The 18,721-nt window shown below is 33.2% G+C and overlaps 1 protein-coding gene across 1 annotated transcript; it reads left to right on the forward strand.

The window, feature by feature from the left end:
• The first annotated feature begins 628 nt into the window (after positions 1 to 628).
• Positions 629 to 16,449, forward strand: LOC140748135 (homocysteine S-methyltransferase). The gene is made up of 7 exons (XM_073080869.1): positions 629 to 788; positions 5,384 to 5,576; positions 8,844 to 9,014; positions 10,908 to 11,008; positions 13,769 to 13,930; positions 14,663 to 14,877; positions 15,844 to 16,449. The coding sequence occupies exons 2-7, from the start codon at positions 5,402 to 5,404 to the stop codon at positions 16,067 to 16,069; spliced, it is 1,050 nt and encodes a 349-aa protein (XP_072936970.1). The 5' UTR covers positions 629 to 788; positions 5,384 to 5,401; the 3' UTR covers positions 16,070 to 16,449.
• Positions 16,450 to 18,721: the final 2,272 nt, after the last annotated feature.

The following is an 18,721-nucleotide window of genomic DNA, read 5'->3' on the forward strand; positions in this document are numbered from 1 at the left end:
AACACGGACAAAATTCAAATTTGGTAACACAGAAATTTCCTCAAAATTAATAAAGTTAACACGTTTCTTATATACCTTCAGGCTAACAACTATAATAATAAGTGTAGGAATATGGACAAAACTTATAAACAAAATAATTAGTGTTTTATTAAAATTTTATATAGTTGTTTAAAAACATATTTAAAACCTGTTATTTTTATCGAACACTGTTACAACATTTTATAAATATTTAATCGAGATAAGAACAGGATATCATAGAAATAATAGACATTTATCTAATTAGCGTCGCGTCAATGAGTATTTGTAATAGATTATTATACATGCAAGTTAATATTTGTCTATTCGTAATTATGATTACTATATAATAATGAGCTGATACACTTACCTAATTATCTTATTTACGTTTGTTATGTATGCAAAGTACTGTGCTTGACTTCATCTAACCTTTTAGTATTCATATCGTCATTACAAGTATGAGTCGATGTTCAGCATATTTACTCGTACCTATACCGAATTAAATTAAAAATATTTACTCACAACCGAGAAACAAATCAAATTGAATATCTCTCAATATTCTGTTTATAAAATTTTGCCCGAAAATTAAATAATTCGAGCACAGTGTTTCGAGCAGCGCGGTTGGAACAGCGTACGATACGCATGTTTTAGTTCTTGTTTGCGCGTCTCTTTATAATGATGAATGTTCTCTAAAGGCTTGTTAAATATTTATTTTCTTGAGTGATTTTGGAAGTGCATTTACATATAAGTTTCAGAGAACTTCAGTTTAAATCGTAAGTATTTTAAACTAAAAATAAACGTATTTTTCATTCATTATTTTCTCATTAATTCCCAAAATTTACGCGTTAAAAATTTATGATTTTATTTACGTTTCGTGTTAAGGTTATTCAGAAGGTTAACCTTCACAGCCCACGCAATTCTTTATGGAACACCGTGTGTCGCGCCGATTACCTTCAACAACTGTCATAGTTTTACCTTGATGTAAAAAAATCCTGGTAGTGATTTAACTCTTAAATAACCAAAGTTAAGATTCAAACTACGATGTAAAATCGTCGTAAACTATCAAAATATATGATGGTGTATTATTATAATTTTAAACGGGTTTTTCTAGTATTGTAGTAGTAAACTCGTCGTAAACTACCAAAATATATGATGGTGTATTATTATAATTTTAAACGGGTTTTTCTAGTATTGTAGTAGTAAACTCGTCGTAAACTACCAAAATATATGATGGTGTATTATTATAATTTGAAACGGGTTTTTCTAGTATTGTAGTAGTAAACTCGTCGTAAACTACCAAAATATATGATGGTGTATTATTATAATTTTAAACGGGTTTTTCTAGTATTGTAGTAGTAAACTCGTCGTAAACTACCAAAATATATGATGGTGTATTATTATAATTTGAAACGGGTTTTTCTAGTATTGTAGTAGTAAACTCGTCGTAAACTACCAAAATATATGATGGTGTATTATTATAATTTTAAACGGGGTTTTCTAGTATTGTAGTAGTAAAAATAGAAAAAAATAAATTGGGAATATATCATCATATACTTTAGTAGCGCAGTCCGTTATCGCGGAATAGTTTTAATCTTAACTTTATAACATAGACTTCCGCTAGGCAACGCCTGACCCTATCAAGTGTTAAAGAAACAATCTGTTTTTGATTGCGATACTCCGTGACATGCTAATTGTCATACAATGTATAGTGAACCCAACAAGAAAGCATCATAATTCATTTCGACGCCCTCTGAGCTCAGGTGGATGTCGAGGCCCCTAAAATATTGTTGTCACTGAAAACGATATTTCTTTTGCTGTAAAAATGTCCTCATCGCCTTTACAGCCAGCTCTTCAAGTTTTCATGTTATGATTTACGAGTATGACTAATTAGTGTTCGCAACTTTTAAAAGTCGAAAAACTTGCCAAACTCAGGTAAGTTAAGATTTTTGACTTGTTAACACGTTAAAAGTGAACGAAAGTATAAGATGTCTTTTCAATCTCACTTAAATATGAATAATTAATTAAATAAAGCTTTAAACCAAGCTATATATAAAATACATTCGTGGTCATACACGTAATGTATAAAAAAAGTATTGTAAAATTCACCTACGTTCTATTCTTAAATAAATATATTCTATGTTTGATAAATAATTATACAAAAAAATATTTATGTCACATATTATATTTACTGCGCTGATTATTTTCATTATTTCACATTTTAAATAATTAAATTTTATATGCTCGTGATTTATAAATATAAAGTATGATTACTTACACCAATTTTCTTCTCATTAATTACACTTAAAATACTTAATTAGTTTGTAAAATATATGTTTTTCTGTCTGACCAAAAATTTCGAAGATACTAATCTGGTTAGGACCCAATTTTGACAAAAATATAAAAGTTTAAAGGAGCGGGGTAGAGTACTTTTTGCAAATAAATATATGAATCTATATCTAGAAAATGTTAGCAATTTCGAAGTTTCAGCCACATACATTAGTTACATTTAACTAAACATAAGTCTTATGCAGTACGAGGTAAGTGTCTATTTAAATATTCAAGAGCTCTTTGTTTATGTTGCATTAATAAAAATTTCATACACCAAATAAAATCATATAGGTATTTATAAAATTGTGGGGAAAAGATAAAAAGGTTAAAAATCCCTGATACACCTTCAATTTGCAATTTCGTTGCTTTTAAATTATTTATCACTATTTAATTTCATGGATAAAATTGTGAATAGTAAATCATATTTATTTTATGAACACGCAAGAACGCAGATTCATATAAAAATACAAACAAGTTAAGTGGTTGCTTTTTGTTCATTTGCATTTTATATTTAATAATATTTTTATTCATTTAATTCCAGTACTGAAGTGCTGCATAATTTTGCCTTATTTCAGTAGTGTATAGAAACAATTTACGTTTTACGAGAAGTAGTATTATTAATTTATTAATTACTATGTTACGTTTACGTACGTTACTCAAATCTTCTACGCGACTATCGAACACAATTACTTATTACTATGTAATGTTTTAGAGCATAATTATTTAGATAATGATTAACTATGAATACCTAAATCAGTTTCATAATCCTTAGTTGTATCTAAATATTAAATGAGAGTAGAGCCGCAGTGGCGATAAGGGCGGTATTGTAATGAAAGGAATTTTCCGAGTCACCGGAGCTCAGATAATGTAATCAAACCAAGTTAATGTTGATCGATAGTTTATATAGTTATATTTATAACAGAAGCTTTATTAATTTAGATAGAGCAGCATTCAAACATCATTAATGTTATGCATTACGGTATTCACATATGAGATTCATATTCATTAATTTATTTTTAAACGCGGTAATACTCACATTGATTGGTCATGATTATTTAGACAGATCGTTTCTAATTCTCCAATGCCAAAATCTATTAAAGCCGCAAGGTAGTAAATGATATGAATATTTTTTCCGTAGTATTTTAAGACTTACCTTTTCGAAATGTCTATTGAAATACGAACTTAAAATTCTAAAAAATGTCTGCACAGTGCAAACGGGAGACAAGACAAAGCCATAAAGGTTAATAAACCTGACAAAGCAGGTTTTTCCACCTATTCCGGAGTGCACGTACGATATCGACCACGCAGCACTATGGAGCAAAACTTAACCCACTTCGCTCCGTAATTAGCAAACATTGTCGTGGATGGATGAAACGGCATTTGTGAAGAAAAATCTATTGTAATAGAAAATTGTGACCTCGTGTAGACCGTACATGTATGTATGCCTATGCTTGTATTTAGTTGCGGTGGAAATAGTATTGTTAGGTAAAGTTTGTTTGAATTTAAAACACGGATTTGTTGTAATAGCATCCTTTACGTTTTAAGGAACATTGATGGTTCAAAATGTGAAGTGAAATTGCTTGATTTCATTATGGGTTTTTCCCTGTTTGATAACAATCCAGTTTCTTCTAATTATAACGGGAATAACAATATTTTAAATGTAAACTCAATAGCTTTTTCTGATGTATACTTTTCAGTATTTGAAATACCAGATCAAACAGTTTCTGCTATTTTATTTTCGGATGTTTTCGGTCTCTGAAAAAATGGTGGAATTGTAAACATCGTCATACACATTTTTAATCCAAATGAAGTTACTAGAGCAAGATGGAGAAGAAACTTTATATAATTACTCAAATTTGGTGAAGTCAAGCTCTTCATTAAGCTCATTATTCAAACTATTCTTTCCGCAATCCTTTGTTATAGACCGACTGAATAGCTATTCGAGTTAATTTTAGATCTGTATCTCTTCTTACTTATTCTCGATCACAAATATACTTTTTATTCCAAACTATTTCCCCACTTTTTAATAAAGCAAGATTCTGGAGACAGTTTGTATGAAAACATGATTTCTTTTATCTGGTACAATATTCTACAAGTTTTTCTTGAGATAAGTAGGTATTATGTAAGAAACGAAGAACAAATATTTTGTATTAAATGTCGTTCTGTCCGATTCCCAAATTGATTCGTAAATAGAAAATAGCCAGAATGGCAGTATTTCGAATAAACATTTTATTCTGTTCCGCTGCAAATCTAATTTGGATAGTTTATAGAGTTGGATAGTTTATAGAATTGAAACAATTCAGTTTAAAAGTATTTAGGTGGGTTCAATGTTGCATCGTATTGGTTGTTAAAACATAAACCACAGTATGTGTAATTCGAATACTCCGGTTGTTTACCCACTAAAACATGTATTTTGGGCAGGTTCAGTGTTCGAAACAACATCGTTAGGTACCACATAATACTACAATATGATTTTATCATTATACAACGCAGCATCGAGTGCAGGTTACAAATGGAATACTAAATGTTACTCGCCTGAATGTTGAGGGAGTAATTACCGTTCAACCGTTGTTGGTTATTTAAACAAAATTAACGTCCAAATGTTTGGATTATTATAAAAGAGCTATACGTAGAACTATACAACTACGTAAGAATGTACCTACACTTCGTCTGTTCCTGTAAACTCTTTAGATAATTCTATCCTCGCATAAACTTCTGGCATAATCGATTCAGCCGTGCGCTAGATGGAAAGTTACACTACTCATACCTACACTTCCAAAATTGCAGCTTTGAATATTCGCGAAATTATAGTCGACCACGGCTTAGGTAATACGGGTATAATCGATGCGGTAATTTTCAAAAATCATACGTTCACGAGCGTTATAACCGATCTTCTATAAGCATCAAAGCATACCGCTATCGTTTACTCGCCTGGTCTCAAGTTGGGTATTCGTATAACACGAGAATTTAATCTCGGGCCGACAGCTTAAGTCTTCTACGTTGTTCGTTCTAATAAACGGTGCTGGTATGAACTTTGTAGATTAATTTGGCGGGGAAAATGACGCCTCCTAAGGGCGTGGAACCTCCGCACATCGTGGTTCTGGACGGGGGATTCTCGTCGCAACTGTCCTGTCACGTTGGACACGTCATCGATGGAGACCCGCTTTGGAGTGCAAGGTTTCTACATACGCATCCGAATGAAGTTGTTATTACTCATCTGGATTTTTTGAGAGGTAAGTACGAAATACGGATAATGATTTTCATATAGATTAGATAGCGATTCTATTAAGGTTAAGATTCTATAAAATCAGTTTATGCAAGTCACAAATAGTGCAAAGTACGGTGCGTAAGGATATTGTTAGTGTCGTGTGTCGTGATATGAAACCTAGAAAAGAAAAACGAACTAGACGTAGGGCAGATAGATTAATCTACCACTAGTACTTGTCAACGGTTTCTTCCCACCACCACAGTTTCGCCGTGACCACGATCCATGCAAATGGGTCGAAATATCGGCAATAAAGGAATTAAAAAATGCATATCGTGAGTACCCGTTACATAATAAAAATGTCTCAATTCTGCGATAATTTTAATCTAAAATCATAGATTTAATTACTTGCTACATGCGAATTTTACATAATTAGTTACGAGTTACGTACTGGAGAACTACCTAGATCTATTTTCATTAGACAACCAGTTAATTAGAAACTATTAACAAACGACAGCACATAAGCAAAACTTGTACAAAAGCTCCAACAATCTGCAGTGCAACGGCTCCAAAATCTTGTTAAAATTCACGTTGATAAATAAAACAGTTTATTAAACCACACAGAAAGGAAGTAGAACAGCGTAAAAGCGTGGGTGCGATGCAACTACTCATGCAGTACTCGGCATTACACCTCGCACACTACTTATGCACGTAACGAAAGCCGCCCATGCATGTCCTCTTTCCTCAGAGAATCTAATTGTTGAATAAAATTGTAATTCTTTTAATTTCTTCGTGATTTTTTCGGATTTTAGAGTTTTGTATACGTAGGATCTAATTACATAGCCTGTACCTTTTTTGAAGTCATAATTTTGTAAAATAACACCGTTCATAGCCAATAGGTACGTATTGTACTCCTTAGTCTATACTTCGCTTGTTAATAAAGTTTTCATATGCCTGTGATAATATTCAATGAAAATGAAGGTACTAAAGCATCTTTTTAATAAATTGGTCCTATTTTGAATTAGGTACGTAAACTACATATTGAATATATTAGCTAACATATTATAGCAATAACCTGATAAATACAAAGATAGATTTTTATTTCAAGTCAAGTTTAATTTCAAAACTACCAATCCAAAAATCTGCCATTCACTGTGGTGATGTCACGCCTCACACGTATCCTTGCGGAGACAGACACTTGTCCAGCAGTGGGACAAAAAATGATAATAATAATAAAATAATAACTAGGCATTTAGTGTTACGTATAAATAAATTGCTAGAATATAAAGTACTTATATTCGACGTTGTTGGCAAACAATGTAAACATAGTTACGAATGTTACGATCTAGAACAAGTAACAATAGTTTTGCGCAGTACTCGTGAGTACTCTAAAATAATCACCGTGCGCTGGCATTTATGATTATGATAGAGTCAATAGAATTGCGGCCGGGAAATTTATTAATACGGATAGACATCAGGTTCATTAAAGTCAAGTGGTTACTTACGAAAGACTGGGAAATATTAGAAAAGAATATTTATTGATCATGCTCTAGTACTTATACCTACTGTACATAGATCAGTAAAGATTACTCACTCCTAACAAGAAAATGTAACCAGTTTTGACAATTGAAATTGTTACTGTCATTTATTTTTGTGTTTAAAAAATATTTAAAAAATGTAGTTTTAGATCATTTACGAATGAAACGATATTTCTTCGCACTTTTTCTTCGATTTCGCGTTTTTGCACCACTTAACTGCACATGTCGGCATTGTTCCGCGTAAATTACACCATGACAGCCATTCAATAGCTGACACATTGTAAGCCGTTTAAGCCGTCTAATGGTTTCCTTCAATTACAGGGCGGTGAGATATCTATACTTATCTATGCTACTGTATTGAATACTATCTTTTGCCCGTAAGAATGTATCTGCCGTATTATTGTAAAAAACAAGAATAATGTTGACGCAATTCTGACACTCGTAGTACATACTTGCATATTATACAATGAAAAAATGAAAAATGAAGCTATTTAGAAACATAAATTTAACTAAAAACAAGTTTCGAAACGTTTAATTTATTCACATTTCCAAATGAAAATCAGTTTGCATTCGCTGTATTATTGCTATTCTAGTTCTACGTTGCACAAACTTACTATCGCAGTAGATAGATTCTGAATTTGATTACGTTTAGTTGGCACAGTTTAAGCTATCTGAAGCTCAAAGTAATTGCGTTGTTCCCGTATCGAAGATGCGGAGTAAACGAGTATCTTGTCTCATCTAGACTCGACGTACTGCCGGCAAGTGTTATGTAAATGCATGGGTATTTTGACAAATTACACGTTAGGTCGCTTTTAGCTCGTCACTCCCTTGCATCTGACGGCGAGAGTGCGACCTCGTCTCGTGTCATCGTCCTCTGAAAGCGCTTTTCTTCGCCACAAAACGGACCGTTTCTTTTCATAAGAAAAAGCTGAAAAGTGTCTGCAAGCAAATAACTCCCTGGAGGCGTAAAGCCTACTGCCTTGCTTTGCCGCTTCCTATAGAAGGAATGATATGAATAAACATAAAAAATGGCTTCGAGCATTGTGGGAATATTATTATTCCGCTGACACATTTTAGTAGCAATAAAGTTGAAAAGTAGACCGCAAAATCTCAAAACGACGCAGATGAATAAGCTAATACTGCGTAACAGTAGATTAATGTAGTTTAAACGATATTTAGCGTCAAAATTTCACTACAATAATTATGATTATCGCTTAGTAGGTTGCCAAGAAACGCAATTGTTTCCCCTGTATCCTAACTACCTCACATTTGCATAGTAAAGACCGGAGGCGCGAAAACCGAGTGGAACAACGGAGCTCGAGCTGGATACATGACGCCGTTGTCATTAATCACCTTGTCTGTCTAATACGTTTCCATTCGTAGGCTGTGCGCCGTCATCTATTTATTACATAATTAATTTCTTCGACTCAACAAATATTCCTCTCCCTGAGCTTCTTATTGAACTTCTCGGGTTCATGTTGCATTACTAAGTTTTAATAACATTAATTGTTTACGTCTCTTGGCCGCACCCTGCTCGCTGTTAATAATAGTAACGGAGCGCAAGTTCAACAATATTTATGGAGTTAGTTTCCTAATATAAGCTTTGCGGAGTAAAATTATTGTGTATAGGAAAGCAGCGTAGACATTGTTAAAACGGTTCAGGACATTAATCTTGCGATCCATTTGTTTTCATTACATAGAATGATGAGTGTTCTTCTACAAGTTAGGGAATTGATTTTGTATTGAAACGTTTGCAGCTGGTGCCCATTTGATAATCACGAACACATACCAAGCGTCCGTAGAAGGGTTTGTGGAGCATCTCGGAGTAACTCCGGAACAAGGCTACGAACTCATCACGAATGCTGTTGACCTGGCCAAGCGCGCGCGAACCTTGTACCAGGAGGAATATCAAGACTACATTCAGAATGGTAAGAATGGAACTAACTTAACTTAACTAACTTTTACAACTTGTGATCACGTGTTTCAAATTTAATTTTGAAAGTTATAGACGAAAAATTAAAAATAAAAAATTATTTAACTTCGACGAATTCTATTGTAAACATAGGTGAATATTCCTATATTTTTCTATTATATATTGTAGTAGATATGTATATTTTATGTATATCTTATATTATATATCGTCCTGTTAATGTTTAGGTGTTATTGTTGTTATTGGCAACTGTCTTATGTTCTCTAATCATTTGAAGATGCAATTAAAATAAAATAAATAAACATTGTTACGTACGCATTAAATTGATAGTGGTTTGAAATATAATTTTCGTTCAAACAGCTGTAGTGGCTTGTAGACTGACCATCAACAAGTCATAGGTCAAACAATGAAAGTGGCGTATCCCGTTTAGGCATTCAGTGTCTATCCCGCAGGCGATTCTACGCCGAGTTCCAGGCTCCAATGAACAAAATTAACCCCTTTTTAAACGACTTCAAAAAGATCTCAATTTGATTGAACTTTGGATCGTAATAGTAATATGCTTCTTAAATTTGAAGATCATTCGAACACATGTGAAACAAACATGTTTTGAAAAACTTCAGTGGGCATTATAATCGAAATTAATTATAATCCAAAACTGCATTCATTTAGTACATCCAAAGGAACTAATTTATATGTAGGTATGTAAAAAAGAAAATCGAAAAATGCTATTCTTAACTTCACGATTTAGTTGCTTAGTATTTGTTATGCCAAATTGTTCAGATCCATGAAGAATATGTAGGTACAATATTTAGGATAGACTATCAATCATATGTACCTATATCCTACATTTTTTGTATAACAAAAGAGTACCCGAAATTTGCATTACAAAGTTATATTGGCAGTAGTAGCCCTTACTCTTGTATACTAATAATATTAAAAGGTAGACTTTATTTTTTATCTCGTCGAAGGGAAACTCGAAAGCTATTAATGCTTTCACTACTATAAAACTGGTGGTATGGTTATTTAGAACATGAATTACGCATATACATACATAAGTACTCGTACGAATATAAAATAAAGCTTTTTTCGAGACAATATCACAGTAGCTACTATCTTTACAAATTCACTTCACAAATGTTTGCAAAAAAGTAATTCATTTAAACAAACATTTTGTTTACGCGCAAAAATTTTATGAATGTGTACCCTATATCCTATAGGGGGCTGAGGGCGTATGCATGCAGACAATTATGTTTTGGGGAAACGTTGAATTCATTTCGCAGTTGAGGTTAAGTATTCCCTGCTCAGAATAAGTAGTTACACGACGAAGTACTTACACGATGATAATATTGTTGCAAATTATACAGGTGCTACAGTAGTACCCTGTAGGTAAGCGTATTTAATTCGTGTTAACTAATTTGAGCTTACAGCGGAAAAGTGTCATTAGGTATGTTTTGTGTGGTCGCATACCGTCGTAAACACTACATGGTGTGGGAGGAGCGAAAACTGCTCCCCCAGGGCAGAGCCCGATCGGGGCATCACGCTTGGAGGACTCCGGTTGTGTTCCGTGGGAGATCCCGGAGTTCTCCACCAAGCGTTGAGGACGGCCACCGGGGGGGTTTAGTGCGGTAAAAATCCCACATAACCCGGCGTCGCTCCCACGTCGTCGGTTACCTTTGAAGATTTCCCCCTCGTAAACAAAAAAACGGTATAAACATATACTCGTAGAAAATGAATATGACAAAACGGATGATCGTTATACCTAATCTTATTCATTTCCGTTTTATAATTGAAGCGATATGTTTCCACTACTGTACTTTGCAATATTAAAATAATATTAAAACCATTATTATCGATCTGTTTTGATTAAATGTTTACATACCTTTTAATGCAGATCTCGTACCGTTGGTGGTGGGATCAGTGGGGCCCTATGGTGCTCACCTCCACGACGGCTCAGAGTACGATGGAAGTTACGCGGACACCACATCTGTTCAGGTAAACCACTAAATTATCAATTCCCATTTCGAACAAAGAACTAGGTCACTTAAAAGTAGATTTGATAATAAACTAACCTCAATTCAAATTAGGCAGTCGCCTATTTCTATTTGTAAACCGCCGGGTGTTTGAAAGCACCCGGTTTGCAGTCACTGTGATCGATTTTAAATTAAATTTTCACTCGACTTAAACCTTTAAATTCCGAATGAGAATTTTTATTGTTGTTCATTATGTTGTGATATTTCTAATAGGGTTCCATGAGGGATATTCGTAATTGGTCCTCATTTTATCGGCATTATTGATTACTAATTACAAATGAATAATATAGTTATGAAAATTATATTTATACCAATAACTTAATTCTACTGTATGTTAGAAATATGCGTTGGGTGGTTGAGGTGGTTGTAATTGGTAATAATGCCCCGTAACCTGATCCAAGCATCATGGGAGAGTCAATCGATTCTAAATAAAGAAAGTTTCTCCAGTAACAATAAAACTATATAGGTATTTAACGCTACCGGATGATTTGATGTCATGTTTATAAATATTTGTCCTAAAGTGGCGATAAATGTCTCGGCCGAATGCTATTAACTTTTATCATGAAGTAGGTAAATAACTGCGCGCTTGTCATCGGTCTTATTGTCGTTATACAGATTACTGTTCATAAACATGAACTCAAATAAATATTTTATCGCGTAAACTACGATGTTATTATTAAAACTTTCTCCAGTGCCTATCTGAGGAAAGATTATGCTTTTATGTCGTACAAAAGCTAGTATTAATTTTCTATGTATTATAACAATAATTCATGTAAATACTTCTACGAAAACTATGAAGTAATAAAGTTCGGTTTGCCGATTATATAATTACCTATTCATTTAAAAATAATAATATAATTTTAGAAAGACATCATGGAGTCATTAAAACATAATTCAATTATAACCATTAAATACAAAAAGATAAAAATTCTTCATTATTATACGGAATCCTTTTAAATAAGCACGTACATAGACTAGTAAAGGTTGAAAGCTCGCAGCTAAATCGTAAAGAGGGTCGTAAAGTTGCCGGCAAATTAAAATTTACATCGGCAATATGAAAACTCCCTTTCCATTTCTCCTCTTTTTTTCTGGACCGAAAATATTTGACTGGGGTGGACAAGTTAATTAATGAAACCTAGAACAAATGAATATTAGAAACAAACGAAAATATGTTTTATTCAAAGTACGACGCCAAATTTAAATGAATTTACGATTCCTTTTCTTTATTTAGAGAGCAATTACGTAGACGGCGTTTTCAGGCAATAACGGCCAGCTCATTGAATTTTATATTTGCGTACTATTGTGGATATCTCATTGCTATAACATTTCGGCTTTTCAGGAATCGTTTGTATTCATATGAGATTATTAGGAACTCTATAACAGTACCCTTTTCTTAAGTAATTCCGACACACTTTACTGTTGTAAAATATTCGTATAACTTTGTAAGTGACTGTCTACCTATTATTTGAAGCCGATCTCATAAATCCCAAAATTCATTTATCTAGCAAACAGATAAAAGCTATCGGCCGTTACTTATACTTTGTTTAAGTGCTTTAAGTGTCGCTTAGAAATATCGAGAAAGTATCGAGATCAAGTAAAGTTATAAAATTATATTACCGGTAAAAGAGTGAACATTTAATTTGTGCTACGGATTATGATTTTATAATAATATTCATGCACACAAATGTACATAAAAATGAAAAGTTAATGGGAAATTATCAGACATGTAAAAATGCACTAATGAAATTTTTTACGATGCGCTCGTTATCTGCCGGCTGCAAAATTTGTAGATGGTGATAAAATAATATATTGGAAACGTTTCCCAGCGAGCCAAACGTATGTTTGCAGGTACGAGTATATCGGAGATTGAAATCGAGTTTGTTTAGTTATACAATTCTGTTCAGATTTATTAAACTTTTGACTTATTCTATATAGTTTTGTTTTTAGAAAATTTAAATACTCAACGAGCATAGAGTCCACTCGATGGCAAATAGTCACTGCTACTCATTAACTAAGATTAAGTCTACAAGCAACAAAACGCAATAACTGTTTCACGTAAAAATATATAATTTTATCGGTAATCCCTTCCTATTTAATTTAAACAAGTTGTAACACTATTCAAAATACATACCTATCTTTTGTCAGTGTATCATCATCATCCCACTATTACCAGGGCACGAGTTTCTCATATAAAAGATTTAAGCCGTAGCCCATTACGCTGCCAGCAGGTGCAAAATCAGCATGATACACTTCACACACTTAAAAACATATTGAGAATTCTCTCACATACCTACTTTACACAAAATTTTATGCTACTGTTAAAGCAAGTAGGTAAGTTGGTTATAGGTAATTCATATCTCATACGCAATATCTGTTAATGTGTACAGCCTTTACGAAATAAATGTTTAACGAACTTGATAATGCGATTCATATACAGAACCCTCTCTTTGGCAGCCGTGGGCGGGAACCATTAATATATTTTACTAGCAACTGTTCACAATTTCATTTACCTACGTGGTCTATAGAAACTTAAGTATGCGGTTCCTGCGAGAGCCTTTCATTGTTCGGGATAAAAAAATATCTTTTGTTAAACTCCAATATAAGCTGCTACTACGTCCAGATGAATCATTATCAGTCAAGTAGTTTTGGAATAATGCGTCTTACACACCTGTGAAGCGTTTGTTATTTTATTCATGTTTAATCAGTTTTACATTATTTTTAGACTATGCGTGAGTGGCATCGGCCACGCATACAAGCTTTGGTGGAAGGCGGCGTTGATCTCCTGGCTTTAGAGACGATTCCCTGTCAAGAAGAGGCCGAAATGCTCTGTGATTTGCTAAGAGAATTTCCCCACGTGAAAGCCTGGCTAGCTTTCAGTTGTAAGGTGAGCGAGAAAATTAAGAAAAGGGTTTATATTAATAAATTGCCTCAACGTGTTTTCAGCCTTTAGCCGTGTTCCGCTTGACTAATTAATTACATAGGCTTAATTCCAAAAGTCAACTTAAACTCCTCTGTAATTACTGAATATTTTATTTAGAACAAGGCTAACAGCAATTTTAATTATTTTAATGACGGAATCTACTTTTGTCTTTTAAATGTAAATAAAACGTACAATTGTTACCGAAACATGAGTGTGTTTAATATTTTAAATAATTATCACAGCAGTAAATGATCACACCTAGTGAGCTTAGGTTATGTTAGTTACGTGTAAGAAACAAACAACAAAAATGTTGTCTAGGTTTTATTACTTTTCCTCGTTCATATGTTCCCTGTTATTCCTTATACGCTTCCTGTACGTAACATGATCGTACAAGGGAAACTACTTGTACATAGTTTTCATAGTGTATATTTCTGTAGACACTGTGTACAATACAGGGTAGGTACATCATCTTTTCATTTAAATATATCATCCGGGAAAATGTTACCAAAAATAACGTGAGTGAAGTCGCCGGAAAAAGTATTCTTATAAGAATTTCATTTCTTCGATGTCAAAGCTCACGTGTAAAATTGCCTGCGAAAATTACGCTCCTAAATAACCTTACCCTAACGTATTTTCTTTCATATTTACGTAAGTAACCTTAATTTTTTCTGATATGATTTGTCTTTTTTTTCACAGGATGATCAAAGTATTGCTCATGGAGAGTGCTTCCAAAAGGTAGCGAAAAAATGTTGGGAAGCGAATCCCGATCAGCTGGTTGCTATAGGCGTGAATTGCTGCGCTCCTTCCTACATATCGAATCTATTGAAAGGCTTTAACGATGACAGACCACATGATCCAATCCCACTTATAGTTTATCCCAATTCTGGTGAAAAGTACAACCCACAAATAGGGTAAGTAAATTTAAACAAATTTCCGACTATACCGGTTACGAGATAAGTAGTTTAAGTCCCATCGCTACAAGGTTGACGGCCTAGCATTGTTACACCCCGGGAAGGGTAAATGAAATTGTATTTTGTATTGCGTGTTATTTGTACAAAAACACGCAACGATCTTACAGTAACTAGTTTCATGCTCTTAAAGGAAATTACCTTTATAAGTAGGTACGTTATTTTCTTTATGAATGTTTTCCTGCTTCGGGTACCTTTTATGTAAAGTTTAAAATATAGAAAGTTTTAGACGACTGATATGAATTTTGAGATACGGTTACCTACCTATAGGTAGTTAAAATTGAAGTCTGTTTCTGAAATTCCAATTTCAACTGAATCTTCTTTAACCCTTATTATATGTAATATTATAAAAAGATAGTTGCTTGTACGACATCGATATTTGAAGCTGATTATCTTGATTATAAGATGATTGGATCCATATTATCGTGGACATTTGCTTTCACATTTTTACCACGCTTTTATTAGCTTGACCTATACAGGTCAAGCTAATAAAAGCGTGGTAAAAAGGTAAAAAAGCGTATGTATGTAACGGAATCTTAGAACTCAGTTTTTACCCACTTTGAACAGTCATATTAATTTATAATTTTGAAGAATTATGAAGAACCGATGACAATACACGATTTTAATAATTTGTCCCATTATTGGCATCAGGATCGTCAGGATTAACGAATTTCTATATGCAATTTTAGCGTGGTTTTTAGTTTTGAAACTATAATTTATTTACGATATACAAGAAGCAAATGACCGTTCAGTCTACCTAATGGTACACCGATTACCTACAGGATAACCCCAGAAAATATTAGACTCAAAGTTGGTTGTATGTCTCCAGTACCACACATCCCAAACTGGAACAGCGTTTAACCCTAGTGTACACTAACGTAGTGTCTTTATAATAATTATATATTTTAGGTGGATAGACAGAGACAAATGCGAAGCAGTGGAAGTGTACATCCAGGAGTGGTTGGACCTGGGCGTGCGGTACGTTGGCGGGTGCTGTCGTACATACGCCGCCGATGTCACGCGAATACGGAACCAGGTGAACTGCTGGCGCGACCGCTGGAGGTTCCAGGCGAAGTACCAGGAGGATCTGACCTCCGAACAAATCCGTCTTCGAGAAGAGAGTGCGATCAACTAGATCTTGTTTATCTTCATGTATAAAGGCTACACTAAAATATTGTATTGGACTTGTATATCAATTTTAAATGAGATTTATCCTATTATTATAATTCGAATAATATTAAGTAGGTTTCTAAATCTAAATCTTTGTATGACTGTATATTATTATGATATAGGTAGGTTACTGTTGAATCTGCCTGTATTGACTTTCGAAATCATTATAACGAGACCTGAAAATAAGGAATAATATGTAATAAGACATAGAAAAGGTTATCTAAGGAATTGTCCTGAGATCTGTTAAATTGTCTTGTGTTGTAAATGTAAATATTAGAAGTAACTATAACTTTGAATTAATATTACAGCCACTTAACCACGAAAAAAGGTTTTTTAATCACATTAGATGATTGGATGCTATCCGCAAAACTCAATTCATCATAGTTTCACAATTTGCTTGCTGGCAAAGCTCACCGCTATTAGGTAATAACCAAATTTAACCCAAACAGGGCTGATTTTTTTATATAATAAAAGTAACAAATGAAAGATATAGTGTTACACAAAAATGTTACTACCCTTGAGCTAGAATGCCTCGTGTTATACCTTCTCTCTCGTTTTCAACACCCTTCACACCACCGGCGCTAACACTGTTAATATAAGAGAGAAAAAGGTTTGTCTTAGGAGTTACCACAAAAGATTCTAAAACCATTAATTTTTCTTTACCTACACAAAAAATTACATTACACAAAATATATAAGATTCCTTTACAATTAGATTCCTCCTAGATTCCTTATAAAATGTTATTATTATTGCTGTACCGTAAAAATGTATGATCCATACATACAAAAGAAACTGAACGGACGTCGATGGAAACGTAACATGAATAATAGCGCAGAAAACGGCGGAACAGTCGACGACGGTTGACATTCGGAAGTCAGTAGTTCCTGCTTCTCGTTATTCCTTCGGAGGATAGCGACATAAAGAAAAAGTACTTTTTATACACATGAAATTCTGTACACGATATAAATAATGCTACGTTTGTACCTGAACATATTTTTTTCGGATTGGTTACAGATTTTGAGACTGTTATGACAAAAAAATCAAGTCCCTATTTACTTATCATAGTTTGATTAGGTAAGTCTAATACATAGATGTGGTGGATTTTATCAATTTTAATCGCAGTTTAAAGTCTAATCTTATGTCAGGCAATGGTTAAGTATAACACGATAAATAATAATATATTAATTAGCTAACAGATAATTATCAATAGCAGGGTGATACCAAGATGGATTCCGCATATCAACACAAAACAAATACCTAATAATAGAGAGTTGTAGTTTTAGCATAATCTCTACCAAATTAACGGCTTTTAAATACGAAATGTCAAAAAAGTCTTTGACACAAAGATGCAAAGATGTAATAGCTTAATTTATCTTATTTTTCTTAGTTTCAATAACAAATCTTTAACATGAAGGTTGTATTGTTTAAATTGGCAACTAATAAAAATCTAACTTTTTTATCGTGCGTAGATACCTATGTACGTGTCGGGTCAACAAGGCATTTTGAATCTGTGATCATGCATATTTTATGTATCTATCTTCCTGTTTCCTTTAACAAAGTTTTGGTAAACTCGTGTACCGACATATGTTAAACAAAACTTTGTTTAAAACAAACATACATTATTTACCTAAGTTACCTAATTCGTTAACCAGAAATATATCAAAGTTAGGAGGACATATATTGTACACATAAAATGTTTTAAATTCTAAATAAAATCAAGTAAATTCGTACATTTGTCAAATAGTGGATTACCAGATTTGCTTACGTCCACTCCGTAGTGAGCTGAGTGACTCTAAGTTTATGCTTAACTTGCATAAGGTCTAGTGAAATACCATATAGCAACTTAAGTAGTTGTTATACCACAGCGGCAAGAAACCAACTGCAATACTCGTATTTATTTTCCACTTGAATGTACTCGCTTCCGATCAAAATGTTGTCAAGGAATATTTTTTATTATATCTTTTTTAATATTGTTTTTTTTCGTCGTCTGACTTTTACACGCCAAGGCCCAAAAATCGTAACATTTCAATCTAATAGCCAATGAAACGTAATAAAAATTGAAACACGCTACAAATTCCTCGCAGTTAAAGGTAGGCGGTAATTAATTCCGATTTAATTACGTTAACTGACCACGGGAGCAAATAAATGAGCGTTTTACTGGAATACTTGTAGATTTGTATAATTAAAGTTACAACTAAATTAATGTTGTGACCGGTAAAAAATATATGTATGAAAAATATTGTTTTTGGTGTCGTTAGAGAGATTTAGATGAACAAATTGCAAAGCATTTTTATGTGATATACGGTATGTGATAACTATTAAACTAATATCAGACATGCACATTACCGTTTTATATTCTATCAGATGGTCAACGCTTCCTAGTATCCTGGCTACATAGATTAGTAAAGATTACTCACTCCTAACAAGAAAATGTACCCAGTTTTGAGAATTGAAACAGTTGCGTAAAAAAATTTTTCCACGTCTCCGTGCTAAAATGTCCCTAAAATATTTGGAATTATTATTATAAATTATTTAATTATCATGAAAATTACGCAGTATTAGTTATTTATTCGTAAATTTTCTCTAAAAATGTTTTTAATTGTCAAGAATTCAAAAA

The sequence above is a fragment of the Epargyreus clarus genome, unplaced genomic scaffold, assembly GCF_041222505.1.
Source record: "Epargyreus clarus isolate Ecla_fem2 unplaced genomic scaffold, WU_Ecla_fem_2.2 ptg000015l, whole genome shotgun sequence".
NCBI lineage: Eukaryota > Metazoa > Arthropoda > Insecta > Lepidoptera > Hesperiidae > Epargyreus > Epargyreus clarus.